Raw genomic sequence first — 27,650 nt, 5'->3', positions numbered from 1 at the left:
CAAAAGCCAGAAGAGGCACTTATTAGAAGTCAAGCATCAAAATGAGGTATTTTTGCATTGGGACACACGATTCAGAAAGTATTTATGAAGAAACAAACCATGGATTTCACACTGGAAATTTAAATATTAAAATGAACCTACTGGCTGGAAGAATACCTTGTTGCACCACTAGAGGTGTTCGAATGATGGTCTTTCCAAGCGTTGACTGCTGAAGGGGTGTCCGTATTACTGTCATACCGGGGCGGAGCGGTGTCCCTTGCACTACCTACATACACCAGAATGGAGTGCAGATGTAAACTTGTGAAAAAAGCTGCTGGGATATGGCCCTGATGTGGTTTTATATATTATTATTTTTTTTAATTTTAATATAGTAAGAAATGACAAGATACAAGCACATCCAGTATTTTTTCATCCATGCCCACACTGCCAAGGCTTACCAAGCTCTAAACTATTAATTTTTCCAATTGGAGAGAATTGTTGTACCTCCTTGGAATAAAGGATCCATAAACGCTATTGCTGAGATGAGCCAAAAACATTGAGAAGTGACTAGACAGAACTTTTAATATCTGCCAATAACTTAAAAGATATGCACCCACATTTTTTGCATTAAATAATCAGAAAACCGTCTTACTTGTGAAGTGCTCGTTGTTCCTAACGTCCCTGTGGTATTTGGCCTAATCGTTACGGTTGCGGTCCTTGGCTGGAATGAAGTAAATGTTTGACTTGCACCTGTAGTTGATGGAATGATACCCAATACCTTCTGCTGAACTTGAACAACACCTAATTAAAGAAAAATTGAGAATTCATTAATGACTTAAATTGCCAGCAAAAGAAGTAAATGCAACTCCAGGGTGGCATTTAGAAATCAGTCTCCAGGTTTCTAGAACACCTTTGAGTCTTTCAACATTTCTCGGGAGAACCTTTGTCATATTGTAAAAAGAGGCAGCACTGGACTTTGTCGATAGTCCTACTACATTTTAAGTTAGGAAACAGGTGTTTTAGAAAAGACTGAGGAAAGAGTGAATCTTGACAAAGATCAGTTTGATGGTAACAGCAAGTAAGTCCTCGCATTGACAGGGCGCCACAATTAGTATTAGACAACCATTAAAAGCTATAATCTGATTAATTTAAAACGTAGGAGACCAGTTTAAACACCTTTCACCTACAACCTTGTGGTGCTGAAGAAAATGGGTAATGCTTTTCCTGTCACCTAAGAAATTTCAATACAAAACTAGTAGCCTTCGTGACTTCCTCAGATGCTAAGTACAACGGAGACAGAGAATTGAGCTTTTCTGTTCAATACACATTCACAAATCTCAAAGTATTAAGTCCTCTTCTTGAGGCAAGAAATAAAAAACACTAATCTTAGTTCGGAGCCAAACTGTTGCTCATCAGTGAAGAGCAGATGCAGGCATTAATAACTAAGAACAGCAGCTTTTTTTTTGTGAAGAAAGTTGTTTTATTGATGTACAATTTAGACAACGAAAAAAACAGCATGCTTCATTCCACACCGTTAAAAATAAAACCTCTAATTTTGCACTATGAAATGCAGACTAATTTATAGGCAAAAAAACTTGCATTTTTTCCCCTACGGACACAAATATGCAATACAGGGGGAACAAGCTCTAGAAACTTGTACATACATAAATATTTCTTCCCCCTTCAAGTCACAGTTTACTTCACTGGGAAAATAGCGTCAATGGAGAATTAATCAGCAAGCTGGAATACATTTTTAATTCCGTTCCCTTTCCCCTACCTCCTTGAGTTGATGGCACATTGACGGCAACAATCTTGCTGTTTGCAGGGAGTGGCAGCTTAGTTATCACTTTCCCTGCCATCGTTACTGGACTGCCTGAGATCTGGAAGGTCTGCCCTGTGCTGGCAATGGTTGTGGCTGAAGTGGCGGCTGTGCTAGTGGCTATTGAGGTACACAGAACAGTCAGTTTTAGAGCAGAGTAGTTAGTCAATGAAATGACTATTTTCAAGTACGAAACAGCAAACTACAAGATTATTTTTACAATCGTTTTTGAATGTGTCATGCTTTCTTTGGTAAAGACTCTTTTTTGGAAACAGTATGTTTATGACATGACAGCATAGCTGTCAATGATTACTAGTACAACAACGGTCAGTAATAGACGAGCCAGGTCAGAAATAAGACTACCTAGCAAGTCTGAACAAAGAAAAACCGGACAGGTATTATCTCAGAAGTGTCCTGCCGACTTAGCACGAGAGTTAAGAGCAAAGATAACAAGAAATGTAATAATGGTATATATTCTGGAGAAGGCGTAGGTGCTGTGATGGAGTTCATCCCATTTACATGTTCTTTCCGTGACAAGTGGCTACTTACCTGTTGAAGATTGGCCTTGTTTAACCCAAGTAGCAAAAGTCTGATGGAAATTCTTGTTCTGTTGGAATGTCACTGTAGCTGGAGAGCCCACTTTTGTAGTAAGTACTACTTTGGTTCCAGTGGGGACCGGGCCTGCTAAAGGGCCCACCACAACCTTCTGTGGCGCTGAGACAGTGGTTGCCGTGCTGCTGGCCGTAGTGACCGCGGGGGCCACCCCGGCTGCAGGGATCTGCTTCTGCTGTTCCAGCCGTTTCTGCAGAATTTAAAAAAAAAAAAAATTAAGGAAAGGGATGATTAGCATTTTCAGATTTTGTAAAATAAATGCTGTCTCTTTTCAGTACTGAAAAATAAAGGACTCTGGTAGGATTTCAGTCCAAGTTGTAAAGGACTGAAGAACAGGCTGTGCGTGCTCTACAGCACAAGAGTCCCTGACCTGCAGAACAACAGCTCTGCTGATAGTACACAGCCAGAAATTTTCCTTCATAGTATCTTTAAAATCCTCAGCTTACGTTAATTTCACTGGGCTCTTTACTGTAAAGAAAACTTAATAATTAGTCTCAGATTAATCTGAAAGGTTAAAAAACTTTGAAAAATACCCATCTATATTTGTCTTTGACCATGTGCATACAGCCTGCATCTATGTCAATCAGCAGTACACCATCGTTAACATCAGGTTTATTACTACCATTCCTAAGTTTAGAGCTGCCTGCACTGAGATCCTGCCAGTTACAGAAAAAATAGAGTGCATCACTCTACTTCACCATTAAGAAAGTAATTTTAGAAATTATTCTTTTAACTGTAAATCCAGTTTGAAGCTCGCTTAAAAAAAAAAAATTAGATTCAAAATACCTTACCCTGCAACTTTCTGTGCTGTAATTGTCAAGAAGTTACATTTAATTTAGAGCCACTTTGCGATGGGATAGTATCAGTAAGCTCTTTTAAATTCCAACTAATCCAACATTCTTCCTTATGTTAGTGGAATTATCTCTTTATTTACTGATTTAAAATTCAGTGTTTGGTTAGCATTATACTGCTGTAATGCCCACAAATGAGAAACACTCATTCACTAGTAATGTATTTTCTTCAGTGAAGATGAAATGAAAAAGGAGTAAGTTGGAAAAAAGCACAATTCTTAATAACGTATGTGAAATATCAACATGGCACTGGGTTTCCCAATTTTAATTGCACACATTTATATATACACGTACACACACTTACAGCTATACATACATACATACATATATATATATATTTTAAAAGTTATCAAGGGGCTTTATTGAGACAACTTTGGATAGGATAAAAATCAAAAGATTCAATCTGACTGAAGTATGAAGAACAAATGCAGCTGTATTCCCAAGGCAGCTAGATACCAAGGCAGCTCTCCATTACAGCACAGAACACTGTTGACCTTACGTGGAGATTGGGGCTTCTCAGCCTTTTAAAATGAAAGCAAACTAAACCTTTTTCAAGTGTTATAAATTAGGTGGAAAAAAAAAAATATCCAAAACAAGTCTTTGCCTTAACCCCGTTTCAAAATAATGAATGTACACAGTGGGAGCAGCATCGTTTGATGGCTTAGTTTGCAAAAGAAGTGGAACCTATTTGAAAAATGGTGGAAGATAAACTTTGTTTTTTGTGTTTTAATGGACGTGGACTACCAGTGCATGGTTGCTGACAGGTGGGACTACCAATAGCTCCCCCACCTGCTGGGCAGCCAATCGTTGGTGTTTTAGTTGAGCCTCCAATTGGGCCTTGAACTCCTCTGCCTTCTTCTGTTCACTAACCTTAGCCTGTTGTTCAACTGCCTGTGCCTTTTCCTTCTCCACCCTGCCAAAGACACAACCGAGAGTAAGTTATACCATCACATAAAATCCAACCATCAAACTGGATTTCATTTTATCCAGTTTAATTGCTCTTACAAGAACAAACGCCAAGACTGAAGATCACTAAAAAGCTGGTCACGGCTTTAAAAGTATTTTGAAATAAACTATTGAAGTTGCATGCAACCTCCCTGAAATACTCTGATGTTAAACTACTGCAACACCTTACAGGCAACTATTAATCAAAACTGGAATTTATAATTACATCTGAGACTGCAAACAATCCATGTAATACCATTAGTTTTAAACAATTCTTTCTGAGACTCAAAAATGTTGTTCCCACTCTAAGCATGCAATACTGAAGATATTAATTTTATGACTTGAATATCCTCAGGCTGCATTTACCTTTACTTTGCTTGCATACATTTGTTTTCTTTGTATTCTAGAAGTATTTAAACACATAGCGTTTGAAGTCACGTGAAAAGTAGCCTAAAGGTTTTCCATGCATTACAGTAACAGCCTTTTAGCACACAACGATTAGTTCATAAGCATGGAAAAATTAATATAATATTAGTTCTAACAAATCTGTAAGATTTGCGTAAGTTTGTTTTGGTACCAGCAAATAGTTTAGCTTTGCAACTTTAAGCTTGACTATCATTATTATCAAAAGACACAGTAAAAAAGCAACACAGATCAGCTTTAACTGACCGCAGCTACTGAGCTTTTGTTCTCTACTAGGAACTTTTATTTAACATACACACACAAATGAAAACTGCTTTCTTTAAAAGCTCATTTGAGTTGGTTTACCTTTCAGCAAATGCCCTGATCTCCCATAGCTCCAATTCCTCCTCTGCTACCCAACTTTCAATTATAACAGGGCCCGTTTGCTTGGGTGTTTCTGGCCTTTTTGGCCTTAGTGCACTTGATCGCAGTCCCTTCCTCTGCGGCGTTGGAGTTTCTTTAGAGAACAGTCAAAACACACACATTAAGCTCAATCATAAAACAAAATTAAAAGTGTAAAACAAGATTCAGTGTCTTTTTCAGCCTCATTTTATCAACAGGAAGGCCTTTCAGCTTCAGGTAAATCACATCAGTTAGTTAAATGCACCATTTGTTTCCCGTAGGCGAATGAATAGTTCATGTCAAGCTATATTTGCTCCCTTGATGGTCTGAATTAACGTAAAGATCCAGTTGCCTCCATTTCTGCAGGAGCCTATGGGAAGGGGGAGGAAAAAAAGGTACAAACAAACATACCTTTCGGAGCCTCTGGTACACCAATGGGACAAATAATTTTTCTTATACAGTACTCTGACCGGATGCCATATGGACCAACATCTCTTCGCTTGATTATTTCTGTTGTTGTAATTTCAGTTTCAGTTGTTTCTACAACAAATTAGTCCCAATATGTTAATAACAAAAAACAAATAAAAGCTAAACCTCCAATCAACCCAATATACTCCGGGTAGAGAAACGGCAACTAATAAAAACTGTTGACTAAAATAATTCAAATGCCATAGCTAACGTCAAGCCTTTACAGAAATGCTTTGCATTAAGAAACCCAGAAATTTACAGAAATAATACCTGTACGTGTAGTTCCTCCCCCAGGTGGAGCTTTTGCTGCCATATCATCCCATTTGAGACATGCCCACAACAATCGCAACATAAGGCTCACTCCAGCCAATGATCTTACTGTTTGAAGTCGGTACCTAACAACAGAGTATTAATTGTTTTTAAATCAAAACGTATTCAAAATACCTAACCAAACCAATGGGACAAAGGTTTTCCACTCTACCTTTATTGAAGACTATAGAAAATTATTGAATAACAAACAGCAAAATTTGCATGTTTGGGCACAAATATGTATACCACTTGTATTTTAAAATTCAATTAATTTCATCGCATCCTAAACTTTTCTTCAAAAACACAAAGTATGTACCTCCAAGTGATCCCAAAAGTTGGCCTTGGGGATGGATATGGCCAGATATCCAAGGCAGGCTTTGCATTGTAATTGAAATAGGGAACTTCTCTGATCCCTCCTTTTCTGGCCAGCTTTTTCAAGTCATCATTGGGTAAAACAAATATGCTTTTTTTACTGCTTTTGGTAACAAATTTTCTGTAAGATGGTAAGGCAGTTCCAGAACGAGTTTTTTTGGGTCTTGCAAATTTCATCAACTTCACTTTGTCTTTTGTAGAATATTCTTTGCTGACAGTCATGGAAGTCACCAAGGTGCCTTCTGGAGTGGTCAGTGAATCGGTTACTGTTGTTGTGACCACTGTTTTGCTACGCTCTTGTACAGAAATGATGTCAGCGTTACTGTCTCTAGCTGGAGTGGTAAGCTTCGTTACAGTAGTGGTGGTGGTTACAGTGGATATGGCACAGTTTTCTGTAGATGATACTACTGTTGTTTTCTCATCATTAGAAGCTAGAGTCTCTGCAACTTTAAACACAGTTTTGGATTCTGTAGACACAGTTGATGTTGTGGTAGTCACTTCAGTAATAACAGTTTTTACTTTACTTTCTCCGTTGATATTTTCCATTTTATATGTCTGTACACCGTTCTGATCAGCAAAGTCACTACTCAAGCTAGATTCCTCGCATGAGGTTACAGGTGATGGAGCGACTTTCTTATCCTCAGTTACTTCCGTTTCCATAGATTCTGTTTCACTATTCAGGTTATTTTCTTTACAGAGAGTATGCGTTGGTGTGGAAGCAGAGCCCACAAAGGCAGATCTCTCAGGAGAAAGCTCTTTTTCTTCAGTTTTCTGCACGTACTTGGGAACTTCATCTGGTGGCTGAGGACTCTCTCCAGATTCAAACTCAGGTGAACTCTGCAGACGTGACTTGGCGTCCATGTTATTTTTGTCCTTTGTGTCCTCTGTCATGATGTCACCATTCATGAATGGTTTTACTGAAGATTCCTTAAAAGTTAATGGTTTTATTTCATGTTCTGGAATGGATTTATTAATATTATTAACTTTTGGTTCAATATCACCCCCTGCCTTAGTTTCACAGGTATCCTTAACTAAGCGGTCATCATTTGATAATACTTTAATGTCATTGTCTTTTCCATTCATTTGAAATGCTGATTTTTCTTTTTCTCTCTCAGTTTCTTCATCTTTATTATTCTTTTTGTCAGTAACACTGTTTAGATTTGTCTGATCAAGATATTTGTTTATGGTACCTGTCTCCACTTGCAGTTCCTGACCTTTCTTTTGACCATTAGCCTCAGTTAGTTTAGAGCTCCGTAAATCCTCATCAACTTCTACCTCATCCATGTGTTCCGGCGTTTGACTTTCAAGGTTTCTTTCAGAAATCAGCTCTTTTTTAAATGGTTCTAGATCTTTACTAACTGATTTTTGGTGAAATATAGTCTTATTTTCAGATTTACTTTCAGTCTTTCCTGGAGCAATTTCCTCCTCCATTTCACTTTCTTGAGAGGATGTTGGTTCAATATGGCTTTTTATCACACAGTTGTTTTCTGGATCTTTGCTCTGCTGTTCAGAATTCCCTTCTGAATCTGTGCTTTCAAGAGTGGCCAGAGCATCTTTTCTACAGCTGCTTTCAGTAGCCACTGGCTCCAAGTTTTCACGTTCACGCTGAGCCGCTCTGGTAACAGGTAGTTTTTCTTGCAAAGGTATTTCACTTGTTCCCGAAACATCCCATTTGCTTCTACCTTCTGCATTTGTTTGTTTCAAGCCATCCACAAAGGAACTCTCAGGCTGTCCAAGAACCTCTTGTCCTTGACACTTATCAGCAGTCATAGGTTCAGGATTGTCTTTACTATCATTCTGAACGGAGCTTTCACCATCGGAGGACCGAGGTGAGTCTTCATCCAGCAGCCGGCCTTCTCTCTTTGACAACCTGTTTGTCAAAGGCAAAGAGGGTTCATCTAGCTCACCACTCTTGGTACAAGCGATGCTGCCCATCGGCAAGCAGTCCTGTTCTGCATCTTCGGTTTGGGTCTTATCTGAAACACCAGTTTGATCTCGAGAAGACACGTTGAACTGGCTTCCTTCTTTTACTTTTTTCATTTGCAGCTCATTTATGTTTTTCTGGGGGCTTACAGATCGAATGCCTACTGTTTTAGCACTAGCCTCCAGCTTCATCCTTTCTAGACGTTGTTTTTCTTCCAGTGTAAACTGTTTTATTCGCCTCTCAAGTAGTCCATCTAATTTTGATGATTTTACTTTCCTTTTGTAGCAAGTCCTTAAATGAAATCCCTCACTGACATTGATTATATCCAGCTTACAATCACTATCCTCATCTTTTACGGGGGATTCAATTTTCACATCGTCTACATCCATAGGTTCTTCCTTGATGACTTTATCATTTTCACCATCGATTTCTTTTTCAGCTGTGAAGAAGAAATAACTCTCAATCAGTAAGCTCCCCTGACAATGAATACCAAACTGTATTTTTACATTAAGTACTAAGAAACAAACGGACCTTTTAGCATATTAATAGATTTCAAGAAAAAGGGAACAAAAACGTCAGACATTACTACAAGGGATTGTAAGCAATCAACTGAGACATTTAAAATGTCTTGACAGAACCTGTTACAGGGTTTTTCAACAGTTATTTCTGAGGTCCTATGCTTTTACATATCTATGTAACGACTAGCTAGTTTTATAATAACTTAAGCATATCACCTTTGTCTTTTGCATGATCTAGATTTTCAGAAATTGTGTCAACTTCTACTTTTTCTTCATGCGACTTTTCTTCTTTCACTTCTTTCTCCAAGGTTTCTGAAACATCTGCTTTGTCTTTTGCTTGCAGATCACTAGAATCCTTTGTTCTGTCCTTCTCTGGTTTTACCTTAATTGGACCTTTTCGTTTATCCAAGTTGCATTTTTCATCTTCACTCTTTGCTATTAACAAATTAATTAAACGGTTACAATTATTCAGAATATTTTTCATACTCTGATACACTTTAATGTATGTTAGTTTACCTCTCAGATCATTCACACATCATTACTGAAATTCAGTAACAGAATTAAGTATACAATTGTAACATCACAGATTAAGCTTAGTGCAATACTGAATAATAATAAAATATCTAAAAGCCCACCAGAGATAAAAATGTTTCATTTAAATTATTTTTTCAGGAGCCCATGTTCAGCTTTTCTTTAAAACACACAAACAAGAACCCAAATAAAAACGAAACCAAACCAACCAAACAAAACCAAACAAACACCCCAAACCACCAAAATCCCCACCCATTTTTCAGGAAACTAAATACCACTTTCTGAAAACCCAGCCTTTTAAGAGCATATTAATTCAGACTGCGAAAACTCACTAATAATTTGTAATAATTTTGGTTTCTACAGTTAAGCCAGAATGGACATTAGTATTCAAGCAACTGTGCTTAACACTGTAGTGGCTATTCATTGCAATGCAGAAAGCGAGACAAATCGAATTTAACAATCACGCAGACAACACTGGAAGCAGCAGCATCCATTTCGTGCTTAGTCCAGTTAAAAGCAACAGGGAAAGTCTACGTAACAAACATCACATGCAAATAATTAACTGAATAAGCAATAAAAAGCCGCATGTTAGTAACTACAAAAAATGTAAGCAATGCAGACACTTACTTGGTAGCAACTTTCTGTAATTCGTGTTAGTATTTCCAGGCAGTTTGGGCATAAACCTGTGGACATGTGTTTTACTAATCCAGCTCCAGCCACCATATCCCGTTACTCTATATTCCTCTCCTTTTTGCTTCCAAACCTGTTAAATATTTTAAAAATAGTAGTTTTAATGGTGCTATTTACTGCATTATTAAAGTATGTATTGATTTAAGAACCTAAAATGATTTAAAAAACCCCAAACCAAGAAACTTCAATTCACAGACTTTTTCGAGCAAGTGGAATTACATCTGTGAAATAACATACTATCCCAAATTAAAGATATATCTGCTGATAATTGATTCTATTATAGTAACATCTAAAAGCTGTGTAACTATGAGAATCTATTTACCTAAAAGCTGAAAGATTATACAAGTTTCTTGAATCAACCTGTATTTGTTACAACAAATAAATTTAGAGCAAAGAAACACTCCAAAAAAGTATTTAATATCTACTGTAGGAGAACAGAGAGGTTTCTACAGTAGTTCTCATCGTATTATATACCTTCCAAAGTAAAGGCTAGCTTTTTTGGGGGGGAAGCAGGGATGGGAGGGGAGCACTGACGAGGGACAGACAGACAGTCAAGATTCCAGTAACCATCTAGAACCCTTCCATGAGGAACGGCTGCATTTTGCAGACAAACCCCTGTCAACTCAGGCAGTGTCTCTGAGAGCATAATACATGTCAAATTTAGTTCAGACCAAGATTATGTGCTGGAATACGTGGGCATGGTTCCTGCTCCAATGGCAGAGAGTAACGCAATGACATTAAAATTTTAAGTTTAAAATGAAAACAGAAAAAGAGTATGAAACCAACAATTTCTGTTTGGTTTTTTTTTTGTTCTTCACACAAAAGAAAACCTTACCTGATGTTTGACAGGAAATGTGTATTTCACCCATGTAGCTTGCTGCATTGTTTCTTCTTCTTCTTGTTTTCTCTCCTTTTTTTTCACTTTCTCCTTTTCTTCTCTTTCTATTGCTGTCATTCTGCGTAATCTAATACATACAGATTTAAGTACATTTAAGTACAGGATCTTGTAAGAAGTCAAAGAGCCGCATATACTTCCCCTTTGAACAATTTTAAACATCTGAAGTTAAGAAGGCCCAATGTCAGGTTATCTGTATCACTTGCAATAGGAACGCTGCTTTTTTTGGCTGTTCCAGTAAGGCAAACACCACTGCCTGCCACTGGGTCTAACATCAGACACATTTAGTTTCGGCTTCTACGACACAACAAGAGACAAAAGACGGGACTCGGCTGAACTGAGTGTGTTGAAATTTGCTCTCCTAGTCTCCCAAAATTGTATCACTTTGAGACTGTGGCTCACAGAAAGAAAACCAACTTGCTTCGCAGGAGCAATGACATTATAAAAATCTTGTTGAGTATTTTCAGTGTTTCTGGTTGAGAAAAAACACTTCAGGTGCTGAATGACTGACTAAATTTAAACATAATTCTTACAGGCTTAGAGGAACTAGTAATTGTAAAACAAAGTAAAGTTCTCATATTCAAAAAGATTGTTATGCTTATTTATTTTACCTAGTGTGCCCCAACGATTCCCGCCAGATTGGCAGCATGACAACTGGTTTAATTGCACATTCCAATATAGCCAGCGCTAGTGCAAATTCTCTAGGTTTGCTGCACATCTGAACAGCCTTAATCCAGTTAGACCTAAATTGGAAAAGAGACAAAAACCTGAAACATATACATGCACTAATACAACATAGATTTAATGGTAGGATAAAACCTCCTATATTTTAATACTTTATTCAAATGTGCAATCCTTTTCGCCGTCCATCACAAAACACAAATGTGTTATCTTATATCTTAATATATTGAAGCACACAGTGCTTGGAAATCACTGATTTTGAAAAAAACAAAGACCACTGCTTATTAATACAGTTAACAAAATTACAAGTAAAACAAGAAAATATATATTTTCATGTATTAATTTACCTGTGGGAAGCCCAGTTAGGGTGAAGGAATGACGCCGGGATATTGTTTTCTAGCTGAATAATAGTTAGCCTCAAGGTGGATATGGTGAGAACTTTGGACCCATGTACAGACCCGTTCCATTTGAACTCTCCAGCAGGAGTCAGACAGAATTTGTGCGAGAGATGCCGTCTCTTGTCATGGTCTTCCCTGTGCTGGTGCTTGTTCAATGCGAATGAATTAGTGGCATACTGATTATGATAAACACGATACTTCCCCTCTTGCCCTAATTTGAAATAATTGTTGATATTTCCTTTCATCACGACTTCCTTCTTTGTGTTCATTCGGGAGACTTCACCTTGAGAGTTGACCACCAGAACCTTGGGAAAGAAAGACTGATTTTAAAGATTCACTTAAGTTTCAAATATTTCTATTTACTTACTTATGATTTAGGCTTCAACTGTCTACATATAGAATACAAAAAAATACCTTGCATCAGTTTGTAGAAGCAAATAACTGTTTACCTGATATACTCTATATAGGTACTTCATCCCTGATTCTAGATAGAGTCAAGATATTCCCAAAGATCAACTTTAACATTAAACAACCCATCATCCAGGCTCCTCGGGACGTCAAACAGGAACCCTGTTTGCTGGTCTGAATTATGCTCATTGAGGGAGACAGCTGTGGGAAAACAGCTTCACTAAACTTAAGTAAGCTTTCTGTGAAACCCCTCCTGGGTAAATCACAGAATTCATACACGTAGCTAAGCAAACAAACATCTTTCACTTTGAAAACATGGCATGGATAACATCACTGGTCTAATTACTCATAACTGAGTTCCAAATTTGAGAGGTTTATGAATGAATATGCTAAATGCTAACTTACAAGGCAAACCAGTTAACAAAAATAAAATTAATACACCAAACAATATGCAGACAACTAACTGCAAAGAACTCCTTAAACACTTCTTAAATACCCAAAGAAACTGGGCTACTTAAAAAAACACCAAACAACACCAAACAACAAAACCACACCACAAAACAAAGCACCAAAAACCCAACAAACAACCTATAGCCATACAAACGATGCACAAAAACTGTATCCCAACTGGCAGACGTTTAAGAGAGAGATTTCACTTTCGTCTACATCAAGCAGTGCTACTATTTTGCAATGATTGCCTTTAAATGGGCATGGTCTGCCAGTACAGATTTGTTAGGAACTGGAAGTGTGGCTATTGCCTAGGTATTCAAACAACAATCAAACACAAACCACTGCAAAGTTGTAGTTTTGGCACACCAGTTCTGAGGAATTTGAAGACAGAAGTGGGACAAAATGCATGTAACTTATTACTGGCTATACAGTAAACAATTCTCTAACTTTTATGACCAGTGCGGTGAAGTGCACGGGGTCACTCTCAAACCACTCTGTTGGCAGTAACTCAGAGATCAACTGCAACGGAGAAGGAGGAAAAAAGGTTCCTGTGATACCGCACTTCCACCATTTGCTAATTTGTTTTTACTCTTTTTTTTTTTAAAGTACCTCCACAGTCTGCCAAAATAACTTCTGTTATTTTTAAGAAGATTATCAGTTTTTTAAAACAGTTTTCACACTTGTTGAGTTTTCCAAGATGTGCACAAACCTCTCTGCCTTCTTTATATAATTTATTTGCTTCGTGTGCTGCAGCAGCAACCTGCTGGCTTTTCATCTGGCTCAACTTGCTATCTGGATTTCGTAATCTTGTGAGCATTCGCGTCGAACCTGGCGTGCCTTTTCCTGCGCCTGGAGAATCACTTCTTTCACCATTAGATTTCTCTCCTGCCCAGGAAAAACAGGCTTTTAAAACAAACTTAAAAATTGGAAGTTTTCTACTGATGTATGCGAGTTATAAAATAAAAAGAAGCATAAAATGAAAGTCAGGACGCTATTATTATTACCTATGTCTTCTGAAGTCTGGGATCCCCTCTCTGCATTTTCAGCATCATCAGGCGTCTTAATGGAGTCATTCTGCCCCGCGCCCAGCTCGCTCCCGTTGCTGTTTTCAACATCTGGCTGCAGAGGTGCAGCAGATGCACTGCTACTGGTGCTAGGGATCATCTGACCAGTTTCTTCTACAAAAGAACAACTTCATTTTTAGTTTTTCTTTTAAATTGGATCAATGCAATTTTTTCTAGCTTTAAATTTTTCATCAAAAAAAAAAAAAGGAGTCAGATGAACATCTTTTGCTGGACTGGAGAGAAATACCCATAAAATATTGATTTCCTCCAGAGCACTGTATCCATGAAAGTATTTTTTGTTCCGTTTCAAGCAGTTTCAACTTTTACAGCTCTGAAGAACTGAAATTCCTATTTGGATGAAATACGAATGTATTTTAAACACAAGACAATTTTTTCTATAGATGCACACGCAGAGAACCCTCTAACTGAGACTTTGTTTTGCAGATTTCATGAAATTTGGTATTCCTGCAGCTTCTATGATTTTATTTCTTTCAATTTTCTTGTGCTTTAGCTGTTCCTCAAAGCATACACCTTTCAATTCCCCTCCAGTTTTCCACCGAGTCTTTGATTGTGTGAACTGTGATTCAGCACATTAATTCTGAGGAATCCCACAGATTTCAGTTCAGTTGGCACCACTCTGTATCTTAACTCCTCCTCTGAGAACTTAAAATATCAGCCTCCTTCTTACAATCTGATGGGACTACACGGTGCTTCAAGCTCAGTAGGGCAACCACGTTCTTGGTCCTCAGTTGTCCTTGTTGCCGTCTGCCTGACAGCTGTGGACATCATTGGCACGGCATACTGCCCGAGTTTGATCTTCTGACTAAAGCACCAGCAAACTGCAGCTACCTAGAAATAAATCACTCAGCTTCCCAGTAAGAACAAGCCACAATCTCTCAAAACAACATTGTCTTGGTTTTGTGCACAAGAGACGGCTTAGTTGTTTAAAAAATGCAAGATTTTTTTCCGTTTCTAGAATTCTTCCAAAACATCAGGGACTCTGTTGTTATTAAGAAACGTGACAGAACAAAACGTCCTTTTTGTGACATATTCACTCCTAGCAGAAAGACAATTAGATAAATATTCTGGGATTCTTAGAAGATCCCTAACCCGAATGTGTCTTGATTTCTGGCTCTGCCAAGTGGGTGGCCACCACCCTTCGACCCATTTCCCTTTTTACTAAGAGGAAAATCAGAACCACCCGTGGTGCCTGCTGTTCGGAGGGGAAGCACCCAAACAAGACTCTTAATAACAGACTCATACCCACACTGCGTTTAACAAGGATGGTGACAGACGTTCTCATCTAACTTTGCGTTTTACTCTTATTTTCCCCCTCTCTGGGGGCAGCTGCCTCACCGCTGCTGGTTCAGTATCTCTCCCTCCCTCCCTCCGAAATAAGTCTCAAACTGAAATTTCATAACAGGAACAGAAATACCACTCTGACTACAGTAAGTTAGACTTGAGGAAGAACCCTCTGCGTACACACACTCTCCTACAAAAAAAGCCCACTACTGTGAAAACAAACTAGAAGCTTTGGAAGGAGAAAACTACCTGTGAAAGTATAATAAAGAAATAATGAAAGTGAATCTTTAAAATACAGTTCGAACCCACAAATGTGCCTGGAACAAAGTTATAGGATGTGTATCTTTTCCATTAAACCTCTATACAGTTATTTTAACTTCAAAATGGAATAAAAAATATGACAACAGGCAAAAAAATTTGGTTAAATATCTAAAATGTGTGCTTTTTGTCCCAAGCACTAGGACATTTTCTGCATTAAAAAAGTGCATTACAAGGCTTCCAGATTAGGGATTAATCTTAACTTTCATTTTCTCCTCCTGTTAACAAAGTTCATTACAAGGTCTGGATGCATTCGCATCTGCAAGTTCAAGGAGCGCAATCTGTACCTGAATGCAGAACTATTTCCGTAGGAGAGAAACGTTTACTAACATTTTTTAAAACACAAAAGACTGAGTATGGCTACATCACAGATTAGAGTATTTTTACATTTTTAAGAACAGAAAATAAAATTCTGATTATTTTAACAGTATTCAGATGTTTGGAACAACATCTGGTTATGTAGTAAAGCTTGTTAATAGGATATAATTCTAAATGTAATAGAGTATCATTCTAAAATGCCACACTGATAATTTACGTTACACCTAATCAAGTACCATTTATTCTTAAATCTAAAATTTGGGTGGTTTTTTCATTAGTGTATATTACTACTTTTGAATCACTGTCATGGCAGAACAAAACACGTTAAAATACAACAAGAGCCCCTGTGCTTACAATTCTGAAATCTGTTTAAAATTCCTAGCATGGCAATTTTAATCTTGACATTTCAGTGCAATGGTTTACTCACGTGAACGAAAATACTTTGTTTGTTAGTAATTTATACAGTAAATGAGAGGTTAAAATAATAAACAAGCCAGCAGCAAATTAGAATTTGAAATAAACTTTGATAGGATGCTAATGATCATTATGGATCACTATGGAAAAATAAAATATACAGAAAATAGAACATAAAAAGCTTAGCCATAGTCATCTTTGGAAGGCATGGAAACAAATGCTAATGTCACGGAGGACCACGAATTTCAAGCACTAGTTGCAAGAAAATTAACTTTGAAATGTTAATGACAACGTAGCAGTAAAGGATGGCACTGCAAGCAAACAGCATGAGTGATACGCGCTGTGAATGGTTTTAGTGGACAAACCGGATAGAAAACTTAACAGATTCCCCAAATTACAGAGGCATCGGTAACAGTGCCTTCTGTACCTGAGAGTTCCTGAGGGAGCTCTGATGCCACCTTCTTCTCTGCCACGTTGTTGCTATCAAAGGTTTCTGACTGACACCCCATTGCGTTCTTCCCTTCAGAGCAACTAGTCTCTCCTGCAGAAGGATTTGTGCTGCTGTCATCAGTGCTTGATGTCACAGAGTTACTTTTATCCCCAACGACTGTTGCCTCTACAGTAAAATGCACAACAAAACTTTAGGGATATTCTTTAGTATGTTTCAGGATGTCGTTTGGCATCATCCATAGAAAGCAACTTCAGCAGCTTTGTTTGTTTGATAATGCTGAAAAACAACAAGCTTTCTCCTTTCCTCTTTTTTTTCTCTTTCTTTTTCTTTTTTTTTTTTCTGCGAGATAGTATTGTCTCAGACTCAAAGAACACACTAATTCTGATGACGAAAACAATGTTAAAAATGATGTAATATTGCTTATTACAAATGTGTTGATCACAACCTGTAAGTGCCACCTGTACCTCAAGCCAAGGTATCGACAAGCTAGCTGTATTTAACTTGAAAAGTAGGAAAATTGTTGAAATTACTTAATAATTAAAACATACAACCACAAAGAAACTGAGAAATATCACCTATTACTTAAAAAAATAACTTAGAGAATCATTAAAAAAAAATAAATACCCCATTAACACTTAAAGAAATGTGAGGATCTTAACTAAAAATTCCCTTTACTTAAATGAAGTTGTTAAAGCACAGTCATAGTTTCTTTACCTTCTGTTTTCACTTTTTCCGCATCTTCCTCAGTGGATGTCTGCTCAATTTTATCTTGGTCTCCAGATTCTTCCTTGCCCCTCTCAGCATCCGTCTGGTCATTATCAACATCACTTTTGGCCTTTTCTTCATCATCTGCTGTGTTTTTGTCTTCCACTATTTCTCCTTTTCTTGCTCTGATAACGTCCAAAATTTCATCTACAATAGAACGTATGTTGCCATCAATAAACAACACACCACCACCTACAGAGCCACTGAGCAGAAATAACATGACATAAATACTACTTTTCGATGCGATAAAAGATAACATCCAACTTCTTACTACTTTTCCCCACTTGGAAGAAACAATTCCAAAGATCTAATTATTGATTGCTCAGTTATGCATTTATATAGTGATGACTTAAATCCACTTTTAAACCTGAGTATCTAATCTTCACATATTCCCTAGAACCGAAGTTCAAACCTTCACAGATTTGTATTGCTATTTATTGCTGCAAGGTGGGGAACTGCAGAGGAGACATGCATTATTCCACACTTTCCATAATATTGTGCAAATATTAGAGCTCCAATACTTTTGCCACTCCACGTCTCATTGGAATACATGAAACAGTGCTGCAAGTAGTCAGCACTACACAGCCATGCTGGTACACCTGCGTGGAAATTCTCCATCAACTTCTATAAACTTCTTATAGTAAAATACATATACACTGGTATTTGATCTGAAGTGCAACATCTATTCCCATTAAACAAAATATTCTTACCATTTGCTGCAGAAAGGAAAGACTTGTTGTTGCCCCTTGCTTTATTAGTCAGGTCTTCTGTCACATCCATGTGCCGATGAATTTCCTCACGCATCTCTTCCAGAGTTTTACATAGGTCAGCTTCCCAGTAATCTTTGTCTAGGCATTCAACTAACTCTGCCAGCTGTATCTTTGTGCTATAGTACCAGATTTTCTTATCTTTCTCACTTTCTGAATCTTCCTCTCTGTAAGAGTATAAAAAAAAAATTAAAAATATCTGGATAAATGACAAAAATTAGTATCAGCCTGCTTTTTTGTAGAAAACTATTAAATGCCAATACCTGAATGTGAATAAACAAATCACACGAGGACACTTACATACACCCAGTTCAGTACCCAAATACTCCTTTCTTGCTTTCCTCCCTTTTTTTCATCCCCTCAGAAGTTCTCATGACAACTTCCTCGGGAAAACTTTTGAAGAATCTCCTTAAAACTGGTTTGTCCAATCTGGCAACAGGGTTTATTCTCATTATGTTTACCATTAGTGTAACTAGTAATCTACTAAGTCTCACACAATTTGCAATGAGAGAGGGTATGGCTCCAGAATCCATAAAGGTTAGTGTTTCTGACTGCATTTTCAGGAAATAGTGCTTAGGAAATTCAAAGTGTAGAATGTCACTTTCATAAAGTAGCTTATATTAGTATCCCTATGGCATTCACCTGTGAGCGGGTCAGTAGGGGACAACAGAGTCACAATACGATCCTATGAAAAGATCAAGGGTTTTCCACACTTTTTTATCTGGGGTACTCCATAACACCACAAGCCGAGACAAAACTACTGAAGGACCAGAGTGACAAAAGCATCTCAACAGGGCCACCAGACCCACGTGAACTCCATAAATGTCTCGGGTAACAGGCTCTCCCAGAGGGCTGGAGAGCGTAAGGAGGACGCTCCAAGCGGTTCCGCAGAAGGCTGCTTGACTTCAGCTTGGCTTGTTGGGTCCTGGTAAGCAGCAGCCACTGGATCCAGGCTGGCTGTAGGCAGGACCACGCATTTCTGCAACATCGTACGAGGTGACACAACGGTTTATCAGCCTGGCCTCCACAGGTGGAAGAGGAGATAAACTACTGCTACACTTGCACTACCTGTAAAAGCATTACAGGCCTCTGGCCCACTAATAATCCTGAACAAAATTCTCAACAGGAATGGAAAACTGATTGTCATTTCCCAGGTCTGCCCTTGTAAGGTTTCTTTTGTGTTCCTCTCGACTGGCTGCCTCCACGTGGCTGATACGTTAAAGATGGTAAAAACTGGCCTCAGATATTCAGAAAGCCAAACCACCATTAAGGCAACCTGATCATCATCTATCTACTGTTTTCCACGTTCTGTTTATGAAACAACTGTAATATCCGCAACTTAATCAGAATACTACTAGACCAAGGTGGTTATGAAGTATATAATGGCAACATTACTCAAAATTCAACTGCTAATTTATCACAACCATTACTACAAAACAGACTTTGGTTTTTATGATAGAACCAATTGCAAAGAAATACTATAATTTGTCTCAAAGGCCTTTGCTCATAAAAAGCAACTAATTCTACTTTACCCATTTACTCCTCTAGGCTACCAGTAACTTTCCATTAGTTTTAACAAGTTAGCATTGTTAAGTTTGACAAATTTTCTCAGAAAACAGCTCATTTCAGGAAGACTGCCCACATACTACACATCAAAAAGTAACAGATGAACGTTGACAATCATTTGACACTATGGAATATTCTATGCCTGTAGCTTTCTATGTTGAAGAAAAATTATTATTTAAACTATGTTTCCTCCAAACCAAGAAACTTATTTCCTAACAACAATAGGAATGGCAGCACCTTTATTATTCTTTGTGAACAAAAGCCACAGAAAAGGAAGATAAAGGCAAACACCCAAAACCTAAGATGGAAAGGGAGACGAGAATGCAGGAAATACAGCTTTATACAGCAAGAGGAAAGAAAAGGATGAAACAAAATGCTTAAGTAAAAAGGAGAGGGAAAGGATGCCTTCTGCATTTCCCTGGCAAACGTCCAACGAAGTGGCGAGAGCAAGACACTCCTTACAAACAGGACTGTAGAATAACATGCTGTTGCTAAGTTTATACTTTAGTTACTTCTTAACTCACCAAAGAGGGAACTTCAACCTTTCGTTTTGAACCCCTAGCTCATTACATGATTATTTACTAGACAGATATGCCATTTATACATCATCTTCTATGACCTTACATGCAACAACATGAAGGCTTTATATCGTCTCATCACTCCATGAAGTCAGGCTGTGCTAGTACCCACATCCAGACAAGCACAAAGGCACAGAGGCTTGTACACCTTGATTAAATTTTGACAGTGATCATCCAAGCGTTTTCTTCTTTTTCCACTTTCTCCCCCCATTTAGCAAGTCTGAAACTGCTACAGCTATGCCAAAGCGTCCAGGATGCGTATGTATGTCACCTGAAAGTCCCACGAAGCATGTGTCTTTTCCTTTCCCATTAGTTCTTTCTATTCTAGTGTTCCATCGGACTGAAAAGCAATTAGCTGTTATCTTCAATTTCCCTGTATAACTCAAGAAAAAGCCTTCAGTACCAGTAAAGGTATGCTATATTACAGGCCCATAAAAGCCAGAGGGACGCTGTGAAGAATTAAAACACCAGGCCACAGAGACTATTCTGCAGAAGGCACCTAGAGCTAATCTTCCCATGTGTGATTGGAGACCTACCCGTTAAAGAACTGCTCAGATAATATTCTAGAAGCAGACACTAAGGTTATCCAGGAGTATTTTATTTCCCTTCTACTTAATTTATGAAGGGTTTTGGGCACATAATTTCTCTTGAATTAAAGGCTATCACAGCCCTAGTAACAGAAGTTCAGCAACTGGTTTTCTCTTGACAAAAGCACAGACAGAAAATGAAACAGCGCGAGTTTGCTGTTATGTATGCCGACACGAAGCTCGTGTTTGGTCAGACTTCTTTTCAAGAGTGAGGTGTATGCCAGTGGAAGCCTTGGAGTGCTCGTTACCAACTCACTAACTGTCACAGAACTAGAGCAGAAATCATTCTACACAATCCTTTTTGGCAGTTAGTTAAGACTTAAATTAAAAATTAAGAGATTTAAGCTCACTTTCCGGGAAGACCTTCTCGCATGGGCTAAAGGGATGTTACTTTTACCCTTTGAAGAAATCAGAGAGGCTATCATAAAACGAAGCTGGAAAGATGCGAATCTACCCAAGGAGTGGTTCCCAGTGTTCTTCTCCGAGGAGGCAGGCAGCGCTGCCAGCCCGGTGCTGGGACAGGTCTGCTTCCTCTCCAGGGACGCCCCTGAGTCACATTCGTTAAGTGAGGCCAAAGCAAGGCAGAAAAGAACCATATGAATATTTCCTACCTCTTTCAGCCTCCTTTGCTGCCAGGAACTATTCACTGGCAGGCTTTAGAGGCAAGTTTTAAGACTGATAAAAATGACAACAAAGAAGATGCTAGAAAATTTCAAGTGAAGTAACAGTGAAGTGGACACAACCCTTCCTGAATTCCATGCTGATATAGTTAGAAACTGAAGAATTGAGTAAAACGTTTAAAGTAATCTATTCAATCGATGGTCCAAAACCTTTTCAATTAATTGGAGAAAACAGAGGAGGATCCAATAAGCACATAATCAGCACGACAAATCTTGCAGAAAAAAAGTTGAAACTATTTTTGACCTTCACGGATGATACATTCAACTCAGGAATAACAGTTTGTGTCTTATTTCTGCTTTCAAAATGAAAGCCAAACAATGTTTCATTACCTTCTTTGATAGACATATGACAAATCCAACGCATCTCAGTATTTCTAGAAAGATAACTTGTGAAAACACTGCAGCAGTTTACTAGGAGAATGCAAGTCAAAGCCCTAAATTTCCTGACTCGTTAACTTGCAGAAATAACCTTCACATGCAAAACAAACGCAACTGACCCGGAGACATCATACTATATTTGCTAACAGCTTGAAATAAAACCTCAGGAATTTATTTTCTCTTGTCTTTTTTGGTTTTGTTTTGTTTTTTTTTCATTTTAAATCTTGTTGATATTTGCTGATGGGGACGTATGGAAGGAGACCTCCTCAGTATCCACTTTTCCATCTTTGTAAAACAGAAGAGGTTGAAAAGAGAAACAAACCCACAATGATGGGCTTAGACAAGGCTTATTACCCTCAGGACGCAGTGAGTGTGGAAATAAAAGTAGCAGTGAACAACAGGACTACAAAACCCTTTAAAAGACGGGAAAACCAGTGGTGTGAGAGATTTATAACATTTATAAGGGGGGGAAGTAGTAAAAAGCCCTAAAAACCCCTTTGAAAAATAAAAAAATGCAAGAATTTAGGATTTCAATTCTCTAATCCCCCTGGGCAAGATTTCAAATCGGTGTTTGTGCAGATTATTTTTAGATCTATTATATTTTAGATCTGATATATTTGATCACATGGCATTGGTGAACACATTCTAGTAATTTTAATAAAGCTGATATGATGTCATTTCATGAATCTCAGGTTTTAACATTTGACAGTTACCCTTTAAGTTATCCTTCAGTTATCAGGTGTGGTTTGATTTTGCTCAGTATATATATATGCGAAAAGGTTGGGTTTGCAATACAGCAAGCTTACTGAATCTAAAGGACATTAAAAATGGAAGTACAGTTTAATATCTATGTAAATTATTAAAGTGGATTTTCTTGGAATTTAGTTCTATAGTAAATACATTTGTCCCCTTATGAAGTGGCTTTAGCATAAAGTTTTAAGGTACCTTATGCATAAATTTAATTATGGCAAAGTTCTCTGAAAAGCCTAGTGGAATTGGTCGGTCCTGTACATCCCCCACCGCACTGCTGAAGAGCGCTACTGCTGCGGACCTACCAGAACTACGGCCTGTCCGCCTTTTCTTCCAATTCCATCAGGAGGATTTAAAAAATTTTTAACCCAAACCACATACTTCAGAAAGAAGTTGTTCTGGAAGCATGCACGGGCACATTGACACTAGCGGAAGACATAATTTCTAATGGCAACAGGGATGAGCAGGGAAAGATGCTTTCAACCTAGATGATCCGCATGAGAATATGAAAGACAGTCAGGAAACTATTAATGGATGAACTGCATTTCTTCTTGTCTTTGTAAACCTAAAAATACTTTTCTATTTATGTTTTAAATTATTTTAATCACTAACAAAAAAATCAGTAAAATGGAAAATCCCATAAAAATTTTCCTTTTGCCGTATTGTTTACAGTTCTCTTCTATTTTGATGTGAAATGGAATACTAATGTATTTTCTATTTAAATAAATCCCAATTAGGACACAAAACTTTCATTCATAAAACTTGATTTATGATTTTTTTAAACAAATTATTTGCCCACTGAACTTCTAACAGGAATGCAAAATGATTAAAAAAATATTCAATACATTTAACCTTTGGAGATGTCTTCTCTAGTGCAGCTAAAATCACTACCAATGTGTAAATAACTTTCAGGTGTGTAGATTTCAAAGCATCAAGAAGCACCTGCCTGATTTATTTTCATTTAAAATACATTGAAATACTGCCTGTATCAAAACCTTCTGAACACCAAACATTCTACTTCACTGGAAAAAATACATTGTTTCATAGATCAAGTTTAGTCAAAAATAATTACCAACCTGCCTACATATTGGGGGGTGGGGGTGGTGCCTATTTACCTCTTATTTACCTATTTGTCTTAAAATCACCTCCCAAGTGACACTGGTTTTTTTTACGTTAATTCCCAGGCCTCTAATGGCAAGCACAATACAATTGTTCTGTCCGTACAGTCGAGCAGTGAGACAAACCCATCTTTAAACAACCTTCTGCTCGACAGTTTGAAAGGAAAGATATAAAACCCATGCACAGAAGAGACTGTAAGTTATTACAGCACAGGTAACTAGAGCAAAAAGAATATCAGCTACATGCCCTTCACAACCAGGCTTTTTGCAAAAAATCAGACTTTCAACTCGTCTTCTGGAAAAAGAAGGTAGAAAATTACGTGTGAGGCAATGGAAAAATTAGGATATCAACAGCTTCGGGCTGACCATCACATCCTGCTGAAGCATCTGAATGATACACACCACATACTGCATATGACTCAGTATAAACATAGAATATAAAAAAAAAATAAGAGTATAAAAGAGTGCCTGTATCTTTTAAAAGATTACTTGACACTACTGTGGCATTTGTAACTAAAAATAATCAAACATGGACTCTTCCTTTTTTTTTTTTCTTTCACACAAGTGTGAAAGAAGAACACAGGAAACAAAGAGCAGAAGTAATTAATACTTAAGGCATCAGCTAACCATACATTGGAGAAAGGGCACTATATTTTAAAGGACTAAAACGAGTCCTTAGAAGTGTCTTCTTTGCAAGACGTAACGCCATCAACAGTCCGTACAATCCCTTTTAAAGACACTGGCTAAGATCTTAATATTCACTGTAAACTGTTTTGTATGAAATTCTGCTAAATTCATTCAGCTGTGGCTTTTTTACTCCATAACACTGAATGGAAAATTGTATTTCAAGAAATCCAGTAAAACCTCTTTATTTTCCCTAAATTAACAATATCGTTAATTTCACTTAAATACTATTTCTCTTCTATTATGAGAACAATTACATAAGAACATCCTGGTGTAAGAAAAAACAGGCTTCAGCTATTTTCTTGTGAAAAATTTTGAAGTATTTTTATGATTTCAGATTCAACTTTTCAGGTAAAAAAAAACTGAGCAGAAGCCCTCACTAACAAGGGTTTGATTATTATTAATGTTTTGAGATACATTAGCACCTCAAGACCAACCGGTAATAGGAAATTGTATTAAACATACAAAGTAGATCACTTGAAGACAGGCATTTCTTGCTATTTTGACTTTGTTTACACCTACAGAAGGGTTCACGTGCAATATTTGCTGCATTTCTAGTTAATAGCTACGGGGAATACCTTTGAGTGCCTCTGACAGTCTTAGCTCCAACAGCAGACCATCAAACCAGCACCAGCATCTACCAGCCAAATACTGCCCAAGCCAGTGACAGTATACCAAAACTAGTCTGCTATACGCCTTCTGATCACAGAGAGTTAAACTACTTTTCAGTAACTTTTACAAGAAACTGGAGAGTTCTCATTAAAATTCCCTTTCTTTTCCTCGCATTTGTGTGTTTTAGGCACATTAAAATTAAGCCGGAGGCCCTGGCATTTTTCTCCTTTTTTATATAGATTATGAGAATATTTATTTTGGAGAAAATCGATGGATTAATTACGTGGTCTTTAGAAATCTACTTACAAAACAGCAAGCAACGGTCTTAACTAAAGCAAGAATGATTTAAATGGCAACAGCAACTTACAGTACATAGTAAAAATACATACAATACGGTATTATTGTTGGGAAAATACTAAATTATTAGTTTACTTACACAATGATTCTTCTGTTCAGGAACCAGTATTTTCGTCTGTGCCTGTCATATCCAATAGGTTCATGTCGAATGTACGGTTTATTTTTTTGGATTTCAGCAACACAGTCAGTTACTCCAGGCACCTTATGTGCTACGCAGACCTCACACTGCCATTCATCTTCTGGCACCTCCTCAAGAGGTGGTTTCACGCACTCCAAATGGTACACAGCTGAACAAGTTTCACAGCAAAGCAAATCCCCAAGTTTGTGACAAACCCTACAATGATCATCATACTGAATAACACCTTCTGACATTAACTCTTCACGTGCAATGTTTGTTGTAAGAAACTGATCCACTAAGAACTGCAGAACTTTGATTTTATTCTCTACTGGTCCATAAGGATAGTCCTCTGTCTCTTGGTAGGGAAGAACATGATGGTATTCCTTGTCACTCTCACAATATACCCGCAGAACCTCTGGCCACGTCATTCCATCTATGAAATACAAAGTGGAATTAACGCTATCTTTGAGGTCAGCAGGTCCAAAGGTAGTATTTGAAGTGTCTTCTTCACGTAAAACTGCTTTTAAAAGCACTATATGCATCTCTGCCATAAGCGTGCACTGCTCTTGACTTACCAGAGCAGCACAGAAGTCCTCAAAACGAAAAGGAGAGAGGCGTAAAACAGTGCCAAAGTTCCTTAGTACCTCATAGATGGCAATAACATTCATTATGTGCTCACTAGGCACCATTAAGTCCTCTGAGGATTTAGGAAACTCCAAGGGTGGGATATCTTTTTCTTCCAATATTGGAGAACGAGGACGATGCACTCTCTGTCTTCTCCTACCTGGAACAAAAAACAACAATAAGAACTTTGCCATTCACACATCAACATGTTTAAACATCTATCATCAGTGACCATGTCAAACTTTCTAAGGATTCACACCTTCACGGTTACATAAATGTGGTAATTCAGCAAATAATCTTATAGTTTAATTAACAGCATGAAAATAAAATACACAACCTATCTGAAGTTTTGCTTTAGACACTTAGGGCAGTTGCATTTCCCGTATAATATACATCTGCTGAACCTCTAAAATCACATCTAGAATTTTAATTTTTTAAATTAGTTAAAAAGAAACACATTTCCCTCAGTCAAAATATTAATTTAGAAATTTTTGTTATTTTTATTCAGCATGACTAGTTTATCATTCCTTCTTGGAATTTTAACTTTAGACTTGAAGAATCAAGCTTCAAACAACAGATATTTTGTATTAAAATACTGCAAGCTATTCTCCTACCCAGCGAGAGTATACAGGAAAGATCATTTCAAGCAGATGTCTTAGGACACCAATTCCAACCAAATTAAAATGCAAAAGAGAACCTAAATCACTCTATCCACTGCTTTCTAACCAGAATATTTCTCCTGGATACCTACAAGCCAGAAATAAAAGTGATATATGTTTTAGGAAAATGCTTCAGAAACTCCCAATTTAAAAAGAACAATAAAAACCCCAAAACAACTGTCCTCGTGCTTCAATAAAACAGGAGAGGTATCCACAGGATAAGGAGGAGACAGAATTATGGAAAGACAAAGCCTAACACAAAAAGCTAACCTAAAGAGCTGTTTCACTACCTAGATGACAAGACACTGAGCATAATTAATTCCGTCTCAGATGCTTATTCAGAGGAGATGCTACACTTCCTTCCCTTTAATTCCACTATCCGTGATGCCAAGCAGAAGGAAAAACAAGAGAGGGAAGTTTCTGTACCCAGCACTAGACAGACGAAATCTTTCAATCTTCTATCGAAATGACGAAAGAGTATCCAGCTACACGCAACTGTTTTGCAACCATCAGTTAAAGTACTAGGATGCAGACATTAAACCTACTTCCTTTTTTAAAAAAAAACCCCACACAACCTTGAAGTTTAGAAAATCTCATAAACTAATCATAAAACCACCACCTTGGTTTAAAAACAAGAACTGAGATGAAAACTGGTTTTAGGTCCTCTAAAATTCTGGTCAGCAACTAAATTTCATAATTATCAATTCTAGACAGAGAAGTGGTCAGCAGGACGCATTTTATTCACAGAGAAAATCCAAAGGAAAAATGAAGTTGTCCATAACAGCAACTTCACAGGCACGCTTTAATAAAAAGTGACATGTATTACCCACTGTGTGATCTGAGACTGAAGAGTGATACCACAAGTATTCTGGAATATTAAACTTCA

At 37.6% G+C, this 27,650-nt stretch overlaps 1 protein-coding gene across 31 annotated transcripts in view; it reads right to left on the bottom strand.

Annotated features, from left to right (window-relative positions):
* Positions 1-27,650, bottom strand: part of BPTF (bromodomain PHD finger transcription factor) — a 58,337-nt gene that overhangs the window by 18,268 nt on the left and 12,419 nt on the right. For 8 of the 31 annotated variants that reach the window (XM_074607774.1, XM_074607757.1, XM_074607765.1 and 5 more), the window contains 20 exons: positions 25,443-26,265; positions 17,997-18,220; positions 17,236-17,433; positions 16,498-16,686; positions 13,659-13,832; positions 13,364-13,539; positions 11,746-12,101; positions 11,329-11,460; positions 10,658-10,787; positions 9,760-9,895; positions 8,818-9,036; positions 6,104-8,522; positions 5,749-5,873; positions 5,422-5,550; positions 4,975-5,125; positions 4,051-4,174; positions 2,348-2,600; positions 1,757-1,918; positions 632-780; positions 142-265 (listed from right to left, as the gene is read on the bottom strand). In XM_074607774.1, coding sequence (XP_074463875.1) covers positions 142-265; positions 632-780; positions 1,757-1,918; positions 2,348-2,600; positions 4,051-4,174; positions 4,975-5,125; positions 5,422-5,550; positions 5,749-5,873; positions 6,104-8,522; positions 8,818-9,036; positions 9,760-9,895; positions 10,658-10,787; positions 11,329-11,460; positions 11,746-12,101; positions 13,364-13,539; positions 13,659-13,832; positions 16,498-16,686; positions 17,236-17,433; positions 17,997-18,220; positions 25,443-26,265 — 6,393 coding nt within the window. Of the gene's footprint in view, positions 1-141; positions 266-631; positions 781-1,756; positions 1,919-2,347; positions 2,601-4,050; positions 4,175-4,974; positions 5,126-5,421; positions 5,551-5,748; positions 5,874-6,103; positions 8,523-8,817; positions 9,037-9,759; positions 9,896-10,657; positions 10,788-11,328; positions 11,461-11,745; positions 12,102-13,363; positions 13,540-13,658; positions 13,833-16,497; positions 16,687-17,235; positions 17,434-17,996; positions 18,221-25,442; positions 26,266-27,650 lie in introns of those variants that run through there. The other 23 variants (XM_074607766.1, XM_074607783.1, XM_074607786.1 and 20 more) reach the window with 12 other exon arrangements.

The sequence above is a fragment of the Larus michahellis genome, chromosome 14 (genome assembly GCF_964199755.1).
Source record: "Larus michahellis chromosome 14, bLarMic1.1, whole genome shotgun sequence".
Taxonomy (NCBI): Eukaryota; Metazoa; Chordata; class Aves; order Charadriiformes; family Laridae; genus Larus; species Larus michahellis.
The sequence above is the reverse complement of the archived record's forward strand: the minus strand, read 5'-3'. Positions and strand labels throughout refer to the sequence as shown.